Source organism: Lobosporangium transversale (assembly GCF_002105155.1).
Source record: "Lobosporangium transversale strain NRRL 3116 chromosome Unknown BCR41scaffold_31, whole genome shotgun sequence".
Classification (NCBI taxonomy): Eukaryota; Fungi; Mortierellomycota; class Mortierellomycetes; order Mortierellales; family Mortierellaceae; genus Lobosporangium; species Lobosporangium transversale.
The window spans coordinates 424,530-440,393 of record NW_019029009.1 but is presented as its reverse complement, the minus strand read 5'-3'; the positions used below and the strand labels follow the sequence as shown (position 1 = coordinate 440,393).

The following is a 15,864-nucleotide window of genomic DNA, read 5'->3' as shown; positions in this document are numbered from 1 at the left end:
CTATCATATAATCGAACGACTCTTTGCGACTCTTTGCGATTCTTTTTTTTTTTTTTTGCTTTTCTTTTCCTTCCTTCCCTTTTCGGTGAACAATGACGACTACCACTCAGGTATTCATTCATAAAGCAACAAAGGACATCACTCCAGCCCTTGGAAAGAAAAAGTAAAATCATTGATGCAACAGGCTGCTGAGCACAGAAGAAACCACATGAGAAAGCAATCAACGCAGCCAAGATTCAAATACCATCTGTAAAGAGCGTACAACAACGACAATGTGGTGCAGTGCAGGTCAAAAATAAAAACTAAAATAAAAAAACAATCATGTTGGACAGTTGACCTTGAAGAGTACAGCCTTTCTTTTTTCCAACAACACAGCCATCATTGTCACCCAATTCAACTCTCGTATTCAGTAAAAAGCTCCCTACTGCTGTCTGCGCGGTAGGAGTTGGACCCTACAAGGACAATCGCATCTAATACCACTGTTTTATTTTCATACAACTTTATTTTCTGCCTTCACAGTTCACTGATACGCCTGTCCTGTCAGGAGAAGGTCATGGTATCACCCATAGGACGGACACTACTCCAGTAACAATGTCTTTTGCAACAGATCCACAACACCGACATTCACAACAAATGCCCAATTCGCCAGCATCACCGACGCGACCATATCCAATAATAACTAGATCTTCTGATGTTCAACATCCACAGCAATCACAATCCATCGCACAAGCAGGCATTGTTTCTCCTGGAGTCACGTTTGCAGACGATCACTGTGAGCAGTATGACTCAGACATGGAGGCAGAACTGGATATGGATCAGTCACAAGAGACCTTACACGAAGGCCAGATTCTCAAGTCTGGATATCTTATTAAAAAAGGCGAACGTATCAAGGTAAAAATAAGGAAGAGTGCAAAGCCCCCCTTCAAAAAAATCATGTACCAACGTTTTCGATCACTTTATACGACAATTACAAAGCCCTGTGTGAATGCTGTGTGTTTATAAGAGTTGTTTGCTAAGCTCAGCATCAGCTCAGCATCAGCTCAGCATCAGCTCAGCCCAGATATATTTTTTTTTTTTTCCTGCATTTTATTTGTTTTTTCCTTCATTGCCTTTCGCTACTTTCACTGTTGTTATTGCATATGAACGGGTTATGATAAAAGACTGGATTGGACGGGGTCCTTCTTTCACAAGAATAGGCCTTAATGGTCCATATTAGAGCTTAGGAGTGACATGCTCTCTTCATGATTGAACTTATTTATACCAATTGTGTGAGCATCGGAGCATTGACATTGTTGCATATGGTAGAATGAACCACTGAGCCGATCATTGGTCAGTCAGTCCTAGTCCCTGCAGCTCTGTAATCTAGAAAGCGCAAGGGTACTTTTATTATTTTCTTCTTCCACACTAATAAGCTTCGTGTGATTTTATAATGATGGCGCTAAATCAATGAGATTCAAGCCATGATTAGTACTAGCGTATTTTATTAATGTTGCTCAACTTTTTTTTTTTTTTTTTTCTTTTTTTCTTTTTTTCACATGCTTGGTCCTTAATAGATTTGGAAGAAGAAATGGTTCGTACTTCGAACCTCAAAGCTTGCATACTACAAGGACAGTAAGGAGTATGTGCTCCTTAGAATTATCGACATCAGGGACATTCACAAGGCAGCAGAGGTGATGGTCAAGAACAAAACGGGTGTCTTTGTGATCCTCACACCCAAACGCACGTTCACTGTACAGGCCGATAGTGTGGCTGAAATGGAGGAGTGGATTCAGGCAATCAATCAGGCTAAGATGCAATACGACTTGACATCAAGCTCAGATATTGAACTTTCGCATCCGGGATCAAACGCTCAACAGGAGGTACAGTCAAGCTCCGCACCTCAATTAGGATCAAAAAAATCTGACGCACTTTTATCACGTAGACCACCCAACCCGATGTCAATCTCGGATTCAGGACTGCTGGCGCTCGGACAGACAGGAAGGAATTTGTCACCTCCATCTCCACTCTCTCGTAATCCAGATCAGAGGCTCTCTGGGCTTTCTCTAGGAATCATGAGCCAATCAGCTGGGCAAATGCCAGCAATTGTCTCGCCTGGGAATAACAATAGTCACGTTGTTAACACTGGTACGAGCGGCAGACATCTACAGCCAAACAGCAATAGGACGGGCGACGGCTTGTCTCTCATCACATCAGGAACACAGGCTATTCGCATTGGTGGCCTCGCATCACCCTCATCCCCTGCTGCCCGGCAGGGACACCATGACCCTAACGAACTCCCTGCAAATTCGTTTTCGTCGAATCAATCTTTCATTGTCTCTCCTTGTACACCCAATTCACCAGGGTTTGGATCTGGAGGAGATCAATTTGGCATGGGGGACCACAACGTGTCGTCTGAGGAAGAGGACGTGGCAGATGATCCTACAGTCTTGGAGGCTGGGCGTGTAGCAGCAGCAGCAAATGCTCCAGGATCAGGCTTAGTTACTGGAGAACAGCTTGAGAGCAAGGTTGTTCGACAAGGTTATCTCCTGAAACTTGGCAAGACATACAAGGTAATGCAGACATGGCAGCTTTATTTTATTTTATTTTACTTATTTTTTGTGGGTCGCATACAAAGGAATTATAAACATTATAGGCTTGTAAGCTCTTCAATACTGTCGTAATATTAAACCTTTTTTTTTTTTTTTTTTTTTTTTTAATCCCGATTTTCAATGTCCTAGACATGGCGAAAGAAATGGTTTGTGCTCCGTGGCGATAAATTGACATATTACAAAAACGCAAAGGAGTATCAACCACTTGGGATCATCCCACTATCGACCATTATCGATAGTCTACAGACTGATCCTGTTTCGAAGCATAAACAATATTGCCTACGCATTGTCACCAGTAGCAAGAAGAGCATTGTTTTGTGTGCGCCGGATGAGGACACTCTTCTTCAATGGATAGACGCTCTCCATGTGGAGTGTGCACGCGTCACCAGAGAGGCCAAGAGTGAACAGAATCAACATTCTACTGCAGCAGATGATGATATTTTATCGGATTCAAGGGCCATCGGCAGAGTCGCCCATATGGATCATAATCCTATTTCCCCTCGACTGCATCAGCACAATGAGGGATCCTCTTCCAATGGCGGTAGTGGCATACTTAATTCTAATGTACAGCTGAATAAGGCACTGAATCTGGAATGCAGAACAGATGGTCATAGCACAGGTGTCACTTCACCGACAAGAGCGCTTCCTGGCCTTTCAATGAGCTTTCAATCGCCGCCATCATCACGTCCATTGCATGAGGGTAGCACGCCAACAACGCGCAACCCACCTACGGTGACTTTTAATATTTAAATTTGTCTTTATAGTTATTATTATTATTATTATTATTATTACTTTTCTCGTCTTTTATTGTATTACCATACCTTTTGTTACTTTGTCGTCTAGTCCTTTACATAGTCTCTCGTTTTTAATGTCTTTCAATCGTATTCTATACAATAATGTTTCCCTTTCCTATTCTCCATAATAATAATCTTGATAATAACAACCATGCAGTAAATATCAATAAACAAATATTGGAACTGGGGAAGTTTTTTTTTTTTTATTTTTTTTTTATTTAATTATATTAAGATACATATATACAAATCTTGTTACTATTAACCCAAAGACAATGACAAGTTTTGATGAAATGATGAACTACATGTACATAAAAAAAAAAAAATTACATGGATATCGAAGATGTTGTTTATCGTGCAGTCTGTAAAGTAGTATCGAATTTCCTAGCAATGCTAGAGACTACCATAGCAAAGCATTAGGCTTAAGGTTCTGAATACTCCAGGTTCATAATAAGTAACAAAGTAACGAGAGCGAGACTATTGTTAAATAAAAAGGTAAAAGTCTTACTAATTAATAGGTCCGTTTTAACTAATGAACGGCACTAACAGGCGTATTTAGAAGCCAAGTTACCGGGGATGTGTATCACGGGAACTCAATATTTTTTTTTTTTTCGAGCAAGCAGCTGATGAAATCCAGCAGCGACTATGGGGGGGGGGGGGGGCTATGAGATAAATCGTCAAATACAGCTCTCCAAGACCTTGAAGAGTTACCTATGTTGCCTAGGAGAGATCAAGACCTTTCCATAATCCATCAAATGCTTTACTGTAATGTAATTCTTGATCTGTCATAGCTATCCCTCTGGTCTTGCGCCGCCCCCTTTTTCATTTTATCGTTTTGTTTAGCACGAATGTGAGGGTTGGTTTGATTAAGACGTTTTCCAATAACTGTCTAATGGTCAGATCAGAATTAAAGTCATCAATCATACGCTAACTGCGACTTTCCTGAGGAGCCATTCATACATATCCCTTTCAACTTCAGAGTGTATCTCACCCTTGACTTTGTAGGACTCATCACTTAGAGCATTAAGTACCTGTGTGACTAATTTGAGTTGCTCAGGGGACATATAGTTGCATAATAGTTGACTATTGGTGGCATCTAGTAAAGTATAGCTACCGTTTCCTATTCTGGCCATGACTTTGTATGGTCCATGATATTTAGGTGCAAGCTTGCCTTCCGCCAATGGATCCCTCGTCATGACAATCGTTTTTTTTTTTTTTTTTTTTTTTTTTTTTAATCTGTATAATATGACATGGACATGAAAAAAAATAACAATATAGCTTTATGAAGAGCGGGGAGTTGAAAAAAAAAAAAAAAAAAAAAAAAAAAAAGAATGTGTTTTATACTTACTATAAGAAACAGAAGAAGGGAAAAAAAAAAAAATACAATAGATGGATGATAGTTTGTACATGTACAGCCTCAATAGATCAGAAGAAAAAAAAAAAAAAAAAACAGAGCACAGGATCTCTTTTCTTTTTCTTTCTTTCTTTCTTTCTTTCTTTCTTTCTTTTTTTTTCTTTTTTGTTTGTACGTGTCGAATGCTTTTACAGCTTTCATGAAGTATGATCAAGACTGAAGAGAGAGGGAAAAAGAGCTATCCTTTTAGATAACTGTTTCATTGCTGTTATTAATATTGCTGCTGACGCTGTTGCTCCACAGTGACGGCAGCAAGGGCAGCTGTCAGGGTCGAAACCTGAGTGACGCCTGTTGGGGATTTAGGTACTGTAGAAGTTGGAGAAAGAGATGAAGGTGTAGTCATGCCATTCAATCCTGGGCCTGTCTGGATCGATAGAACGTTCAAACTCGGAAGGGTCGCGCGACTATGGACAGGCGAGGCCATAGGCGTGACATCTGTTGAGAAGGTGTTGTTCCCGCTCCGGAAGACATTCAAGTTATTGGTATTAATGCTCATTTTTTGGCCGATATTGTTGTTAATGTTCGCTGAAGCGGCCACTGAAGGGACTGAGGGGATAGAGACAGTGGCATTGACATTGGAAGTGGGCATAGTAGGTGCTGCCGGTCGTAGGGCCGGGCTAGAATTAGGGCTCGAATCAGGCGTGTCATCTGATGAGGGTGAGAGTCTATTGCCCGTGATACTTGTGTTGTTGTTGAGGTTGTTGCTTGCACTGTTAGCAGAGGCCGTGATAGCATTGATAGCTGCCATCATCATAGGCGAGGATTCGACTTGAGACAGTGCAGCAGCGACCGCCAAGGCAGCAGCCTGGTTATTGGCAAAGACTCCGTTGATTAGCAAGGGATGAGTTGTCAAACCTGCTTGATGTGCCCTCAAAGCCGTGGGCAGGTTGGGATGCGAGTGTTCGATATGATATTTGAGACCATTCAAGTTCTTGTATCGCTTGCAACAATCCATGAATGTGCAAACATAAGGCCTTGATTCTGGACCTTCTGAATCTCCAAGACCTGCTGCAGAACAGTGTCCATGTTGATTATGGTATTTTAGTCCATTAGGGTTTTTATACGCCTTGTCGCAACCGCTTACTTGGCATCGGTAAGGTTTATCTGCACTAGAAGAACCAGATTTCCCAATATTTTCCATGATGTTTACAAGTTCTTCGCGCTTCCGGATCAGATCCTCGGCCGCCTGCATATATGAAGCAGAGCCGACTTCGCCACAGTCAGGCAATAGCCCTTGTTTGACCGCCAATTGGAGATAATCCGTGACAGAATTCAAGAGATCCTCCTGTGATCTGACTCCAGAAGCAGCAGTCGCGGCATTGCTTGTGGATGATTCAGCTGCCACGCTTTGCTTATTGTTGTCATTGCTGTTGTTGAATACAGTCGAAGCAGAGGAAAGGGTCATGTTCTGAAAAGTTGAAGTCTTTTTGGCCATGGGGCTGTGGGTATCAAAAGAAGTCGAGTATGCAGCAAGATCTCGTTTCTTGCTTGCCAGACTTGAGAACTCGGCTTGAGCAGTGCTCTTTAAAATCGAGTTTGAAAATGCTGCAGTAGTATCATCCGGCGCTGTTGTCGTTATAATCGGGTTCAAGGGATCCTCGGAATAGATATCGGATAATGAGACTCCGTTGGTTTTCTTTTTAGAATTCAGAAATGAAAGTGGTGACAATTTTTGCTGTTGTTGCTGGCTAGCAGTAAGGGCAGCAACGGTGGCAGCTGCCGCAGCATTAGCAGAGAGTGTTGAGGATCCCTTGATAGGATGATTTGAACGTGCTTGAGCATGAATATGAGAACTACTAGGAATTGGATCCGAAGGTGTTGACCATCCTTCTTCATCCACAAACCCGGGAGCCACGGGATGGCCATTATCATCCTCTTCCTCAAAACGCACGTGGCATTCCTCATAATGCTGCAGGAGTGCATGCAGATCACCAAGATTCAGACCACAACAAGAAAAGTTTGTGCAATAATTGGCCTCGAGATCGCGCTGATATACATCGCCCCCTCCTCTCCTGGGTGACGAGCTATAGTCTTGAAGGGCACTATTGTTTAAAGATGAAAAGTGAGTGAATTCGGAAACATAAAGAATGAAATATACGAAGAGAAAAGTGAGAGACAAGATTCAATTAGCCTGATGTTGTGTATGATTCGGAAGAAGAACCAGTCGGGGTTAAGAGAGCACAACAGAATTGGATAGGGTTTTTTCTTTATCTTTTGGGGAGTGTTGTGCTTTATGTGTATTATTCAAGATCCAATGTCCGGTTGTGGAGTGTCCAATAGTGGGCTTTAAGTAATTATAAATACAAACGTACTCGAATTGCTGAGGCGATTGGCCGTAAGGAAACGGAGCAAAGAAGGACGACCTCCTCAGTTGAGCAGAATGGAAGGATCCAACCGAGAGCACAAGAGATGGTCGTCGCAGGGCTGTGGCAGCCGCTAGAGCTTCGGGACTAAAAGGAGACGATGCCAGGAGGGAGCTAGAGTGCATTGGATAGCCATGTGTGAGACTGCCACTGCCACTGACACTGCCACTGTTCACACCCGTGGGAGTTCCAGAGACATTTGTATTTGTAGTACTGTGGTGATGCGGGTTGGAAGAGGATGAAGCAATGTTGATGCTCGGCGTGGGAATGGTGGCGGGCATCAGTGGATGTGTGTTTCTATGCAAATGAATGAAATAAAAACTAAAAAAAAAAAAGGAAATAAGAAAAAGAAGCAAATGTAGAATGGTTATTCCTCTTTTTTTTTCTACTGAATGGGGTAAAAACGGAAGTTGTAGTCGTTGTTTTTCAAGGGGAAAAGACCATTTGTACTAGACCTGCCTAGCCTAGACCAGACTAGACTAAACTAAAACAAAAAAGAAAAAAAAAATTAAAGCACTGCGATAGTTTCTATCCTTACAAGAAAGATTAAGATTGAGAGAACAAAAAGAGAATGAATGAATGAATGAATGAATGACCAACGGTCAATTGATGCATAATGAAATGAAAAGGACAAAGAAAGAGAGAGAGAGAGAAGTGAGTTCCTTTCCATTATGGTTGATACAGTTGCGGCGCCTGATTGGCTCTGTGGCACAGAACTGGATCCGCTTTTATTGTTTTCCATCCTCTTTCAAACCCCGCGTGGACATGGACATTGAACAGCGTGTCTCTTGACTTCATGCTCAGTGAAGCCATTTGCACTCACATAAACGACGCACGCCCCTTCTCCCTCCCTCCGCCCATGTTGACTCTACAGATTATTGCGCACATGCACAAAGGGTATGAAGATGAAAAACTGCAAAGCCAACCAACCTTTTTTCCTCTTCTCAAACAAAGATCAGATGAGGATTGACTGTCAAGAGGAATCCCATCTATCGGAATCACAAATGATTAGAAATCGCGTGGCAAATGTATCAACATTCGATCGTACTATCAAAACAAATACAAATAAAACTATAACCTTGATGCCTTGATGGACCGAGGATATGAAATTGTAAACGAACATGTCTTTAACTAAGGACTCGTCAAGCTTGAGAAAAAACCAGATGCTCCAAACGATAGCAAAGATCGATAGATTCATCCACCAACGAGGCAATGAAAATGATACACGTCAAATTGTTTGTTTACGCGTTTGAGCAACACTTGCAATGCTCAGTATTTTTTTTTTTTTTTTTTTTTTTTTTTTTTGGGGGGGGGGGGGTTCCATTGCCACCGAGTCGTCTTTTTGACATGCTTTGGGTGATGAAATCACATTGCATATTCCATTACATCCTTAATCGTGATAGAATAAGATATATAAAAAAAAAAGACTCTTTTTTTAACCGCTCTAACAGAATATGCACTCTTTCTAATTAGTGGACATGGAGATAATGCAATTGATATTCTACGCGACTACCCCACTCTTTCTATCACTCATCCTTAGTTCAGTTCCTCCTTTTTCTCTCCCTCTCTCTTTCCTACTTTCCTCCCATCTGTTTTTCTCTTCCCTTTGGTTTCCTTAGAAGTATCCTCAAGCTATACAAACAACGTATACTCAATAACGCAATCTCACTCTCCACCCTTCTCATTTGATTCATTTCCTTGGTTCTTGCACGTTATGCTGCAGCGAAGGAATGCCATCCATCCTTTCCCAAAGCCCTTGGAGACAACGAACCCTTTTATATCTCATGAGCCTGCATTGAATCTAACCAAAAACCCCTTCCTATCTTCTTCTTGTGAAGACATAAAGAGTCATCATGCTCAAATCCGATTAACCGCAACTAATCCTGTTTATGACACCGATACAATAAAGCATGCTCAATACGAATATCACCGCCATCGACGTCAACATCAACAGTACCAGCAACAGCATATTCAAGCTTCCAGTAACGCAGCTACAGCCTCAGCTTCAGCCGTGACAGACATTACAAATGCTGATAATCCTTCTAACACCAATCCATTCCTATATCAGCCCGCCACCACCTCTGCGACACATTATTCAACGACTAATGATGGGTGCGGCGCTCCAATTGACCTATGGGATGAATGTATAGAAGCTAGTGGTGAAGGTGTACTACAGGAATACGAAAGTTCCACATCGCAACGGAAACATCGGCTTCGCAAACGACACCAGAGTGTTGGTTCAAGTGAAGAGGGAGGAAGAGGAGGATCAGCGCTAGTGGCAACAGCAGCTCGAAGGCTATCGCTTAATCTATTCAAAGTACCACTTGAGTGGCATCGACGTCGTCATGCAACCTGTGCTTCATCAGGCTTGGAAAGAGTCCTAAAGGAAAGACAATCATCGTTGTTTAACTCGAGTCAAAAGGAGGAGTTGTTGAGCAGTCTTACATACTTGGATATCCAGGGGCAGGACCAACACCCCACCCACCAACACCAACAACAGCCTTCATTTTTACAGGTAGAAGCGCCTTATCAAGGTAATAAGGGTGGAAATAAGGATGACAAAAATGTCATCCTCAAGAGTTCCCGATATGAGTCACATGAAGAAGTTGAGGTAAACATAATGGATAGACCCATGAGTGGCATAAGCAATCGACAGCCACTACAGGGACAGGGCCAGGAGAGTCAAGAGCAAGGCCAGAAGCGACCGCTGTCACCACTCAATCCGTTTCTGGCTTCAAGTACAAACCCAGACTTTGCAGGAGTTGCAAATACTCACTCAATCAAGCCGATCTGCCAAGGAAAAGGAGAAGGACAACAACAACAACAAGAAGAAGGGGGCGAAGAAAATGATAAAGATTTAGATGAAAAGCAGACAAGGGATGCAGATTTGAATGTGAAAGTACAACTTGGAGGGCACGAGGATGCTCACCAAACCACATACCCAGTGCGCCAACGCCATAGCATTTTCTCGGATTGGTCAATCGAAGACTGTTCCCATCATTTGACATCTCAAAAGAATCAGGGGAAACAGGTAAAGGCGATTGCAATGGGTAGAAAGAAGTACTATGAAAAGAAATACATTTGGCTGTATATATATTTGCATCAAGGTATAGCTCATTGTAGTAGAGTACAAAGTCTGACTTGTTTGCGTTCCTCACTGTTCCAGGGCTACTCTTCCTCCCCTTCCTCGAAAGCATCTTTGGCAAGATCAACGACAGATACAGCGTTGAGCCACCACTTTAACCAAGACAACGCCAGCAACAGGAACAGTCATCAGCTCCATCGTCGCATGTCTGCCACGATCGCGTACCATCGTCGCCAGCACCGAAATAGTGCACCTGTACCACCACTACCATCGTCTGCGCTTGCCAACCGCTCGCATAGGAATTCAGCGATCGTTGGAAGGGATATTGTACAACGATTATCGAGGCAGCCATCAAAAGGGTCGAAAAAGTCTGATAATCGTTTGTCTCATGATGATTATCATCAAAGTATAGTACAAGATAAGGGCGGACAGGAAACAGAGCGAGATATTGGTACCCAGGATGATGACAGGGTTGGAAACGCTAATGATGATAATGTTGGTTGTGGTGACGAGGGCACGAGTGATGGTCCACAAGACAATAGGACGTACAGACCAACCCATAAAAACCATGAATCTTGGAATGCAGTGCCCAACCCAAGACCCGCACGCTTATCTGACCGATCTTCCTGGCAGCCACGAAGCTCAGCAGCACGACGTGAATCTCAATCATATGCGCAGGATTTTATGAAAGACAGCGAGAGATGGGTACCACCAACAAGGCCCTGGACATTGATTAGTACAACCGCGGGACTCAACATTACATCGCCATTGTATAAAAGGGCATTTCCACATGAGAGAGAGGGCCGACAGGAATCAATTGAAACGGAAATAGGATACCATGACATGAAAAGGGTTCAAACACAGCCCTATGGACAAGAAGAAAAAGAAGAAGTCGAGGAAGAGATAAAAGAGCAGGAGGATTATATTGGCAGTAAAGGAATGAACCTTGGAGACCAAGCAGCAACAACAGCTTCTTTTAAGGCGGGGGGTTTTAAATATGAGTACGATGGTAGTGGTGATGAGGATTATATTCAAAAGACCACTGAGTGTGCTGAAGAACGTGGATCGGTCTATGATTTTGGAGCCCATTTGGATCATCAGGATCATTGTATAAGCGATGATATCGATGTACGATACTACTACAACTCTGTTGATTGGCAGCGACGAGATACTATGGATGAGATGATTCACGATTATACGCTTCAGGATCAGCAGCATACACCACTCTCAAAGGCGGAGGAGGCATGGAGAAGAGGCATTTCTACTGACAGCAGCAGCACTGCAAGCTGTACTCTCGGTGCTGGCCCCGATTACAGTCGTTCACGAGAGTTGTTTGCACGGAAAGCTCTGTTGGCTAAAGCAAAATTTTATAGATTGCTGAAACAACCTCGGAGCCTTAGCAGTTACGATAAATACACGCACCACCAAAACATGTGCCTGGAGCAAGACATTGAGGAAGATGAAATCGAAGATGGAGGAGCAGATGTTGAGGAAGTCGTTCTACAGGGGTACCAAGAAGAAGGGGAAGGAGAAGAAGGAAGAGTAGATATTAAAGCCGTTTTACAAGAATACCAGGAAGAAGAAGAGGAAGAAGAAGGAGGGGCGATAGATGGTAAGTATCATGATCCTCCATGGTCGGCAACGCCTGCCTCCTCTACCACAACTTCGTTACGCTCCAAGATGCGCTTGGACAAGACTAAGGCAACATTGCACCAAGTCAAACATCGAATCGGTGCTGCGGCGCGAAAGATCATTTCAGACGCCAACAAGGCTGCGAACACTGTAACGCCTACTCTTTGGAACAAGCATATGAAAAGGAAGGGGACAGCAAGAACGGGGCTAAGGACAGAAGAACCAGAGATGGAGATAGTCATGGAAGAGAAGGTGCAAAGATCATTGTCTTCTCCTGATCATAGATCAGTCTTTGTTAAACAAGCCCTGGGAAACAAACATGATGATGGTTATGGCCAACCGAATCTTGAACTGAACGACTATGTCGACCACCAGCAACAGTACTTTCATTATAATAGTGGCTTTAATAGTGACGGGATGACAAAAGGACGTTTCCATCGAATGAAGCCAGGTGCAAAGCGATAATGGATAACAAATAGTGCGGCATTCCTTCCCACGCTTTTTTTCTCTCATATACACTCTCTTTCTCCTTTACATTGCAATAAATTAAAAAGAAGTACCAAAGTCTATGAGTAAAATAGATGTCCTTGTGCACAAAATGGCTCCCTATTTGGGATAAAAAAAAAGAAAAGAAAAAGCAAGATCGTGCGAGATGCGATGAAGGGACCCTACTGTCTTTTTAGTGCTATTAGAGTTAATATCGGAAATATGGGCTACCTGTTTGTTTGTAATACATTAAAAAAGTACATTAATTGATGGAAGAACCCGGCCCAAGTGTTTCTGCATATTTGCTTGACCTCGTGTCGTGGGGGGCTGTCACGGAGGAAAAAAAAAAAGCAACATTTGCAGAAATGGAGGGTAAAAGGTCACTTGGACAAACATGGTGGTTTTGCTGTTGCTATTGTTGTTGTTGTTATTGTTATTGCTGTTACTATTGTAGTTACTGTTATTGTTGTTACCAATGTGGGTAAAATGGATAAACAACAAAGAAGTCTGATAGGCTACTGTATTCTAATGGTCGTCAATGGGTTCATTTGCCCTGCCTTTCAAGAACGTCAAGAATGTTCATTCCCATTCTCTTCTTCTTCTCCTCTCCCCCTCTTTTCCTATCCCAGATAAGGCAAACACGCGCGTGCACATTTGCATGAACACGTGTGCTGAAAGAGAGCAAGCAAGACGAACAGCATTGGCATTTTTTTTTTTTTTTTTTTTTTTTTTTTTTAGCTAATCAAGCATTTGTCTTTTTATTATCAAGTCTATTAAACCAATTAATACTGCGGTACCCTTCCTTCTCTTCACCCCCCCCTTCCTTCCCTCTCTCCTATTACATGTAAGTTGCATGCATGCATGCATCTCCCTCAGTTTATCATAAAAGAAAAAAAAAAAGGGAAGCAAGACTGCAGAGGTTGATCGAAGGATATGATTAAAATGCCTTGCTGAGTAACATGTACTTGCAAGCCAAAAAAAAAAAAAAAAAAAAAGTGTTGGTTGCATCCATGTATATATATATACATGTACATGTACCATAAAAGCTGATGGAGCAAGATCTTTTTTTTTTTAAACATGCGAGATGGAAACTCAAACATGTAATATCACTTTCTCGGAGATGAAGATACAATGTAGGAAAGATTTGAGCGCAGATGTCGCTACTTTATTATTTACTCCTCGGTATAGTATTGAGTTTTAAGTAAAAAGAAAAAGAAAAAGAAAAAAGAAAGGAAAGTTTGTATTATGTACAACAAATGAAAAAGGAAAAAGGTTGTATTTATTTAATGCTTGAGGAAGCGAGCTTCGCCATGATCGACATCGTGGTAGGCATGAATGGGTGCCTTGTCCTGCTTAAGAACGCTACGTGATTCAACAAGGCGAATGGCCTCTGAGGCATGTTGGCTCAAACCAGGTGCTTGAGAATCGACCTACCAAAAAAAGAAAATTTAAAGTGGGTTAAGATATTTTTGCTCCATGAACAAACGTACTACAAATAATGATAACGCGAAAGGTGAAGGAGAAGGGACAGGGAACTTTTGTTTGTTGTTGTTATTGTTGTGCTTGGTTTCTTTTCAGCATGGACAAACACAGCTGTGAACGGCCAGCAAGTGTAACGCGGATGAAAAAGAAAAAGAAAAAGAGGCCTGGGTCACTTCCCCTCCCTTTTTCTTTTTCTTTTTTTCTTTTTCTTTTGCGTCGTACACTCTTTTTTCTCCTGCAACTGTTAAGAGTAATAAAAAAAAAAAAAAAAAAAAAAGACGAACAATGCGAAAAATGTAGAGAAAGGAGTCCTCCGTCTGCATTGCAAAGAGAAGGTGGGAGGTGAAAATCATTTGCATTATGCAGAAAGGGCAAAAAGGATAAAAAAAAAAAAGTCTTTTCATCCACATGGCAAATAACCCAATTCATACTAAAAAAAATTACATATCCAGAGTTAGGAGCAAAACACATTCTTTAAAAAAAAACGGTAATAAAAAAAAAAAAAAAAAAAGGAGCTTGATGTTTGATTGGGGACATTATAAGCATAGCAAATAAAAAATAAATGTAATAAAGTAAAAAGAAAACCCATTGACATTGTCCATCATTATTCATTGGCGACTGAAATCCATCCATGACTCCTCAAAGTAACATCTCGTCCGCTTTTTTTTTTTTTTATAAAATTATTTATACCTCAGATGTCAGGTTCTTTGCATTGTTCTCCAATTTATCAGCAACTTTCTTGGCATTCTCGGCCCAGGCACTTGACGAGTAGGCTGAGGGATGTGAGTTATTGACAAAGGCTACCACGGGAATACGGACCATGGAAACACGAGGAAGACCAGCCTTGATTGAATGGATTGCGACGGACATGGTTTATAATTAAGATTAAATATAGAGAGAAGGGACTAAAAATATATTTGTATAAAGGATCAGGAGAAGGGAAGAGGGTGTTTGGGTGTTGAAAAGAAAGAGTTGCGAGTAAAGAAATAAGCGAGCAAACGAAGAGAGATTTGACAAAGAAAAAAAAAAAAAAAAAAGAAAAAAAAATTGGGTGGAAGGTTGATTATTTATAGTAAATGAGTAAATGAGAAAAGGGTTCAGTTTCGAGTCAGATGAGCGCAGTGTTACGCGTGCATCGCGCGCTTTACATGGACTTTGAAGGCTTTTTTCTAGTTCCACAAGATTCAAGAGAGAGAGTGTGGGCTAAATCACCATGGTTCATTGGACGGAATAAAAAGGGATTGTACACATGTTGGACACACTTTGCATTTGCATGTAAAGAAATGCCCCGTGTGATTCGATTCGATGCACGTCTGTTTTATTCTCTGGAGTAAAAAAAAAAAAAAAAAAAAGAGCAAATAAGCAAAATATAGGGTAAGCTTAGCGTTGGATGTTCTCTTTGATGTATTTTTTGCTTTGTTGGGTGCATGGAAGGAGCGATGCTACTGGTTCGCTGACTGATGATTCGATTTCACCTCCATCTCCACGGATGCATTTTTGGGTCAAAAAAAAAAAAAAAAAAAAAAAAGTTATTTTCTACCTGTGGCTCTCTAGTTTTCTACACTTTCAACACATTGCCTAGTGCTCATTGCTCGTACAGGTCCAGGTGAAATGTAGGAATGTAGGGTAAAAAACTAAAAAAGATTAGTGTTTGTAATGTGTACATGTGTCCATTTTATATGCATATTTTTGATTTTTAATCCATGCTCATTTTCACATAGGACAGTAAGAGATGGTCCCACTTCCCAATTAGTCATAGCCAAAGAAGAGAGAGAGAGAGAGAGAGAGAGAGAGATTGCGAGGAAAAAAAAAAAAAAAAAAAAAAAGTCTCCAAGAAATGGATCATGTTTATTACTCATTTGCTCAACCTCCTTTCTCTCTCTCTCCTCATTTTAAGATAATACCATAAAAATGGACAAGCTCGACTGGCTAGAATTGAGATCTACAAGGCTCATTCAATAAAGTAAAAGATGCAAAGAAGAGAAGTTGGGGAGAAGAAGCACATTTGCATTAACAGCATTGT

The 15,864-nt window shown here is 41.5% G+C and overlaps 3 protein-coding genes across 3 annotated transcripts; 2 read left to right on the top strand and 1 right to left on the bottom strand.

Moving 5' to 3' along the window:
- Nucleotides 1–50: 50 nt before the first annotated feature.
- BCR41DRAFT_357910 (hypothetical protein) lies at nt 51–3,570 on the top strand. Its single transcript, XM_022024969.1, has 4 exons — nt 51–110; nt 520–891; nt 1,554–2,549; nt 2,718–3,570. The coding sequence occupies exons 1-4, from the start codon at nt 93–95 to the stop codon at nt 3,336–3,338; spliced, it is 2,007 nt and encodes a 668-aa protein (XP_021879284.1). The 5' UTR covers nt 51–92; the 3' UTR covers nt 3,339–3,570.
- A 1,434-nt stretch (nt 3,571–5,004) lies between these two features.
- On the bottom strand, nt 5,005–7,437 carry BCR41DRAFT_372554 (hypothetical protein; the record flags this gene model as incomplete). The annotated part of the gene is made up of 2 exons (XM_022026696.1): nt 5,005–6,835; nt 7,106–7,437. The coding sequence occupies 2 exons, from the start codon at nt 7,435–7,437 to the stop codon at nt 5,005–5,007; spliced, it is 2,163 nt and encodes a 720-aa protein (XP_021879283.1).
- Nucleotides 7,438–8,870: 1,433 nt separating this feature from the next.
- Nucleotides 8,871–12,338, top strand: BCR41DRAFT_398471 (hypothetical protein; the record flags this gene model as incomplete). The annotated part of the gene is made up of 2 exons (XM_022028966.1): nt 8,871–10,187; nt 10,323–12,338. The coding sequence occupies 2 exons, from the start codon at nt 8,871–8,873 to the stop codon at nt 12,336–12,338; spliced, it is 3,333 nt and encodes a 1,110-aa protein (XP_021879282.1).
- Between the last annotated feature and the right edge of the window lie 3,526 nt (nt 12,339–15,864).

What these genes read in the sequence shown, in the direction of transcription:
- BCR41DRAFT_357910 (XM_022024969.1), top strand. An exon ending in AAAAAGGCGAACGTATCAAG is followed by an intron (nt 892 to 1,553) that starts GTAAAAATAAGG and finishes GGTCCTTAATAG; the next exon opens with ATTTGGAAGAAGAAATGGTT. An exon ending in AACTTGGCAAGACATACAAG is followed by an intron (nt 2,550 to 2,717) that starts GTAATGCAGACA and finishes TCAATGTCCTAG; the next exon opens with ACATGGCGAAAGAAATGGTT.